The following is a 7,379-nucleotide window of genomic DNA, read 5'->3' as shown; positions in this document are numbered from 1 at the left end:
CTTATCAAATGACACTAAAAATAAGTTCAACAACCATCAAGTTTCAGGGGGAGGGCCAAGAGTTTCAGGGGGAGGGCCAGGAGTTTCAGGGGGAGGGCCAGGAGTTTCAGGGGGAGGGCCAGGAGTTTCACATTTGGTGGGCATGCAAGTGCACGAGACGGGTTGGGCGCGCACAACGTCGTCTCTGACTTAATTATCCCTTTGTTTTGTTATCTGTGAGGACAGTAAGGGACAGGAGTGACACTGATGGTCAAATACACAATCCTGCTGTGATATTAGTTTCATACATATATTTTTAGTCTCTTGCCTAATTTCTCAGTTTAACATTTTGGTCAGATAATCAGCTTTGTATTTTTTTACATTAAATTTCTATGTTACATCTGAACCCATACTAATGAGTTATATACATACCAGCCAGAACACAGCTATCCACCCTAGCATCGCTATCCACCCATTTAGCATCGCTATCCACCCTAGCATCGCTATCCACCCTAGCATCGCTATCCACCCATTTAGCATCGCTATCCACCCTAGCATCGCTATCCACCCATTTAGCATCGCTATCCACCCATTTAGCATCGCTATCCACCCTAGAATCGCTATCCACCCTAGCGTCGCTATCCACCCTAGCATCGCTATCCACCCTAGCATCGCTATCCACCCTAGCATCGCTATCCACCCATTTAGCATCACTATCCACCCTAGCATCGCTATCCACCCTAGCATCGCTATCCACCCATTTAGCATCGATATCCACCCTAGCATCGCTATCAACCCTAGCATCGCTATCCACCCATTTAGCATCGCTATCCACCCTAGCATCGCTATCCACCCTAGCATCGCTATCATCACTAGCATCGCTATCCACCCTAGCATCGCTATCCACCCTAGCGTCGCTATCCACCCTAGCATCGCTATCCACCCTAGCATCGCTATCCACCCATTTAGCATCACTATCCACCGTAGCATCGCTATCCACCCTAGCATCGCTATCCACCCATTTAGCATCGATATCCACCCTAGCATCGCTATCAACCCTAGCATCGCTATCCACCCATTTAGCATCGCTATCCACCCTAGCATCGCTATCCACCCTAGCATCGCTATCCACCCATTTAACATCACTATCCACCCTAGCATCACTATCCACCCTAGCGTCGCTATCCACCCTAGCATCGCTATCCACCCTAGCATCGCTATCCACCCATTTAGCGTCGCTATCCACCCTAGCATCGCTATCCACCCATTTAGCATCGCTATCCACCCATTTAGCATCGCTATCCACCCTAGCATCGCTATCCACCCTAGCATCGCTATCCACCCTAGCATCGCTATCCACCCTAGCATCGCTTCACACTGACTTTAGGAGGCACCTCTATCTCCTCTTGTGCCATTTCCAAATGTTCCATGGAGAGATCAAATGGTTCACTTTTTATAAATTTTATAAATTGGTTTAAAATTGTTAATACACCAGTGTACTTTGCCTAAGATTATTTTCCGATGAATAATTGTAATGCATTTTCTTACACTGTTGTTATTGTGATGGATGGAATTTTTATGTGAGATGCCCAAAGAGACACATTTTGCCTTTAAAAAAAAAGTTAGTTTGAATGTAGTTATTTCACTATATCTTGTTGTCATTTTATTTAGAATTGGATCCATTTTTGCTAAAAAGACATTTCTGTATTTGTTTGATTCACATTTGGAAGGATGTAAAATGTATGAATATTTTGTCTTCTTGAAAACAGAAACATGTAAGAAATGGTAATCAAAAAAGTGTTTAAAACACTGTATGTTGCTATAATTTAGATAAGGATGTTTTATCAATTTCATTTACAGTTTGAAAATCATATATTTTTTAACATTATAGCAGAATAGCGAAGAAGTCTTTGAAAAAAACATTCTTCACGGCATCGGGCGTTTCTTTTTCTGAAGTAAAATAATTGCACTTTTTTATTGTGCCTTATGTCCTCATGTCTGCATTTCATATTTTATCATATATTATTATATATTATTGTATATTATCATAGCACTTCAGGATAGAGTTGTTCTTGGTGCTTTGTAGAGACAAAGAAAAACAACTGTTTTCCTGACTTTGTGTTCTTCTTGCAGCATCAATTCAAGGCTCTGCAAATGCATATGATGTATAGTTTTTTTTTATTTTATTAAATCCGTTTTACATATCTAATCATTTTTTTTCCTGTGTTTTACAAATTCTCTACTACTATCACATGTTAATGTTATTATTGAAATGTTAAAATGTGTTTCTTATTAAACCACCCAATGGAAACAGGACATCCCATTTTTACATAGCGAAGACATGGCCTGATGGTGTTTGAGTATAAAGGTGCTAAGGGCTACGTTTAATTGGGTCTATACAGATTTATACGGGCCGACAGGAAATGGGATTATATGATGTATGTTGTACAGAGATAGTGGACAGTGACCAGCCCCCCCTCATCGTGAAGCCTAACACCGTAGGCACACACACACACAGACACACACTCACGGACACACATGGTCAGATGTAGGCATGCACACAAAACGCTCCAAGGACCACAATGCCCCCCCAAAAAAAGAGGTTGTTCAATTTAGTCCAAATATGCACTTGTACACCTTCCTTCTGTTTTGACTACATTTGAATGATGTGAGGAGATGCCTGCTCTCTCTCTCTCTCTCTCTGTCTCTCTCTGTCTCTCTCTGTCTCTCCCCCCTCGCTCTCTCTCTCTCTCTCTCTCTCTCTGTCTCTCCCTGTCTCTCTCTCTCTCTCTCTCTCTCTCTCTGTCTCTGTCTGTCTCTCGCTCTCTCTCTCTCTCTCTCTCCCTCTCCCTCTCTCTCTCTATCTCTCTCTCTCTCTCTCTCTCTCTCTCTCTCTCTGTGTGTGTGTGTGTGTGTGTGTGTGTGTGTGTGAGAGAGAGAGATAGAGATAGAGAGTCTGTAATTATCTTATACTGGGAGATACAAAATACAACCTGTTTCAGCATGACAATGCCCCTCCTACACAAAACAAGGTCCATACAGAAGTGGCATGTCGAGGTCAGTGTGGAAGAACTTGACTGGCCTGCACAGAGCCCTGACCTCAACCCCATCGAACACCTCACTAATGATCTTATGGCTGACTGGATCCAAGTCCTTTCAGCAATGTTCCAACATCTAGAACATCCCAGAAGAGTGGAGGCTGTTATAGCAGCAAAAGGGGTATCAACTCCATATTAATAACCATGGTTTTGGATTGAGATGAGCAGGAGCAGGTGTCCACATACTTTTGATCATGTAGTTTGTCTCTAATACAAGCTCTGTATCACTGTGCCTCCAGTTTCTCTCAATGTGTCTGTGCCTTCTGTGGACGTGCATATACATACACACACACACACACACACACACACTCAAACACACACAAACAAACACACACACACACACAAACAAACACACACTGAAACACACACACAAACACACACTCGCGCACACACACACACACACACACACACACTCAAACACACGCACAAACACACACTCAAACACACGCACAAACACACAAACACACACAAACACACGCTCAAACACTCACACAAAACACACAAACACTCAAACACACACACAAACACACACACACTCAAACAAACACTCAAACACACACACAACCACACACTCAAACACACACAAACACTCAAACATACGCACAAACACACACTCAAACACACGCACAAACACACACTCAAACACACAAACACACACACACACAAACACTCAAACAAACACTCAAACACACACACTCAAACACACAAACACACACAACTCAAACAAACACACACAAACACATGCAAAAACACACACTCAAACACACAAACACACACTCAAACACACGCTCAAACAAACACTCAAACACACACTCAAACACATGCAAAAACACACACTCAAACACACAAACACACACTCAAAACACACTAAACACACACAAACTCAAACTCACACAAACACACACTCAAACACACACTCAAAAAACACACACTCAAACACTCAAACACATGCAAAAACACACACTCAAACACGCTCAAACAAACAAATCAAATTTTACAAACCTCCTGCAGATGTTAATAGTGGCGAAACTGTTTCTCAATGCAGCCAGCTGGTAATCACTAACAATTCCAAAACTACTGTCAGCCAGCTGGAATACCACTAGGATATATGAATCAGCCAGCTGGTACCAGTAGATGGCCCTCTACAGCCAGATGTATGTAGACAAAGTAAACAAACATAGTTAAAGTGGCTAGTGACATAAGAATGCAGTCGATGATCTAGAGTACAGTATATACATATCAGCCAGCTGCATTGTTTAAAGTGGCTAGTGATATATTTCATTATTAAAGTGGCTGGAGTTGGGGGTCAATGACCCTCAATGTTAGTGGTGGCTGTTTAACAGTCATGGCCAGCTGGTACCACTCGGGGTTGGGCCCTCTCAGCCAGCTGGTACCAGTAATTGATGCACCCTGACCTCGCCTCAGCCAGCTGGTGACCACTATGGCCCCTCTCAGCCAGCTGGTAGTTTCACTTGTGCAGACCCCTCTCTGAGAGCCAGCTGGTACCACTAGGGCCCTCTCAGCATCTGTAGAAGTTTGTGAGTGCTTTTGGACAAGCCGAACCAGCCTCCTGAGGTTGAAGAGGCGCTGCTGCGCCTCTCAGCTGTCAGCTGGTACCCAGTTTGTCTGTGATGTGTAGGGCTACCCTCTCCACAGATCCAGCTGGATAGGGGGTGTTCCCTCTGCTGTTTCCTGAAGTCCACAATCATCTCAGTTTTGTTGCCAGCTGAGGTTACCACACTCCGAGGGCCCCACCTCCTCCCAGGCTGGTACGTTGTTGGTAATCACTACCACTGTTGTGTCCAAACTTGATGATTGAGTTCTCAGCGTGGGTGAACAGCTGAGAGGGCTCAGAACCACTTGTGGGGCCCCTGAGGATCAGCCAGCTGGTCACCACCTATCAGGAAGGCCCTCTCAGCCAGCTGGTACCACTATGGTGTTGAATGCCCTCTGAACAGCCAGCTGGTATTCCTCTTGTCCACAGTGTGCAGTGTGGTTGAGATTGGGCCCTATTTCTCAAATTGGAGTGGGTCTGGGTGTCATGGCTGGTCTCTCAAAGCACCACTGAGGGCCCTCTCAGCCAGCTCCCTGGTACCACCAGTGGCAACCTCTCAGCCAGCTGGTCCCCAGCACCTCCTGGCTCCCTCTCAGCCAGGGCCCTCTCAGCCAGCTGGTACCACTAGGGCCCTCTCAGCCAGCTGGTACCACTAGGGCCCTCTCAGCCAGCTAGGGCCCTCTCAGCCAGCTGGTACCACTAGGGCCCTCAGCCAGGGTACCACCCTCTCAGCCAGCTGGTACCACTAGGGCCCTCTCAGCCAGCTGGTACCACTAGGGCCCTCTCAGCCAGCTGGTACCACTAGGGCCCTCTCAGCCAGCTGGTATCACTAGGGCCATCTCAGCCAGCTGGTACCACTAGGGCCCTCTCAGCCAGCTGGTACCACTAGGGCCCTCTCAGCCAGCTGGTATCACTAGGGCCCTCTCAGCCAGCTGGTACCACTAGGGCCCTCTCAGCCAGCTGGTATCACTAGGCCCTCTCAGCCAGCTGGTACCACTAGGGCCCTCTCAGCCAGCTGGTACCACTAGGGCCCTCTCAGCCAGCTGGTACCACTAGGGCCCTCTCAGCCAGCTGGTACCACTAGGGCCCTCTCAGCCAGCTGGTACCACTAGGGCCCTCTCAGCCAGCTGGTATCACTAGGGCCCTCTCAGCCAGCTGGTACCACTAGGGCCCTCTCAGCCAGCTGGTACCACTAGGGCCCTCTCAGCCTAGGGCCCTCTCAGCCAGACTGGTACCACTAGGGCCCTCTCAGCCAGCTGGTATCACTAGGGCCCTCTCAGCCAGCTGGTACCACTAGGGCCCTCTCAGCCAGCTGGTACCACTAGGGCCCTCTCAGCCAGCTGGTACCACTAGGGCCCTCTCAGCCAGCTGGTACCACTAGGGCCCTCTCAGCCAGCTGGTACCACTAGGGCCCTCTCAGCCAGCTGGTACCACTAGGGCCCTCTCAGCCAGCTGGTACCACTAGGGCCCTCTCAGCCAGCTGGTACCACTAGGGCCCTCTCAGCCAGCTGGTACCACTAGGGCCCTCTCAGCCAGCTGGTATCACTAGGGCCCATCTCAGCCAGCTGGTACCACTAGGGCCCTCAGCCAGCTCACTAGGGCCCTCTCAGCCAGCTGGTACCACTAGGGCCCTCTCAGCCAGCTGGTATCACTCAGCCAGCTGGCCCTCTCAGCCAGCTGGTACCACTAGGGCCCTCTCAGCCAGCTGGTATCACTAGGGCCCTCTCAGCCAGCTGGTACCACTAGGGCCCTCTCAGCCAGCTGGTATCACTAGGGCCCTCTCAGCCAGCTGGTACCACTAGGGCCCTCTCAGCCAGCTGGTACCACTAGGCCCTCTCAGCCAGCTGGTACCACTAGGGCCCTCTCAGCCAGCTGGTATCACTAGGGCCCTCTCAGCCAGCTGGTACCACTAGGGCCCTCTCAGCCAGCTGGTACCACCACTAGCTGGCCCTCTCAGCCAGCTGGTACCACTAGGGCCCTCTCAGCCAGCTGGTACCACTAGGGCCCTCTCAGCCAGCTGGTACCACTAGGGCCCTCTCAGCCAGCTGGTACCACTAGGGCCCTCTCAGCCAGCTGGTACCACTAGGGCCCTCTCAGCCAGCTGGTACCACTAGGGCCCTCTCAGCCAGCTGGTATCACTAGGGCCCTCTCAGCCAGCTGGCCCTCTCAGCCACTGGTAAGGCCCTCTCAGCCAGCTGGTATTCCACTCAGCTTAGGCCCGGTCACTAACAGCCATCTGCTGGTACCACTAACAGGGCTCATCTGCTCATTCCACTCAGCCAGCTGGTGCTCATCCACTAGCCTAGCGGTCCCTCTCAGTTATTGCTCATCTGCTCATTCCACCAGCTTAGGTAGCGGTCACTAACAGTTATTGCTCATCTGCTCATTCCACTCAGCTTAGAACGTAGCGGTCACTAACAGTTATTGCTCATCTGCTCATTCCACTCAGCTTAGAACGCCTTAGCGGTCACAGTTATTGCCATCTGCTCATTCCACCAGCTTGTATCACTAACAGTTATTGCTCATCTGCTCATTCCACTCAGCTTAGAACGCCTAGCGGTCACTAACAGTTATTGCTCATCTGCTCATTCCATTCCACTCAGTTTATCTGCTCATTCCACAGCCTAGAACGGTCACTAACAGTTATTGCTCATCTGCTCATTCCACTCAGCTTAGAACGCCTAGCGGTCACTAACAGTTATTGCTCATCTGCTCATTCCACTCAGCTTAGAACGCCTAGCGGTCAC

At 49.0% G+C, this 7,379-nt stretch overlaps 1 protein-coding gene across 1 annotated transcript; it reads left to right on the top strand.

The window, feature by feature from the left end:
• Nucleotides 1-394: 394 nt before the first annotated feature.
• On the top strand, nucleotides 395-1,360 carry LOC135565091 (splicing factor 3A subunit 2-like). Its single transcript, XM_065011121.1, has one exon. It carries the CDS (start codon nucleotides 395-397, stop codon nucleotides 1,358-1,360), a length of 966 nt encoding a protein of 321 aa, XP_064867193.1.
• The last annotated feature ends 6,019 nt before the right edge of the window (nucleotides 1,361-7,379 follow it).

The sequence above is a fragment of the Oncorhynchus nerka genome, linkage group LG27 (assembly GCF_034236695.1).
Source record: "Oncorhynchus nerka isolate Pitt River linkage group LG27, Oner_Uvic_2.0, whole genome shotgun sequence".
NCBI classification, from domain to species: domain Eukaryota; kingdom Metazoa; phylum Chordata; class Actinopteri; order Salmoniformes; family Salmonidae; genus Oncorhynchus; species Oncorhynchus nerka.
The sequence above is the reverse complement of the archived record's forward strand: the minus strand, read 5'-3'. Positions and strand labels throughout refer to the sequence as shown.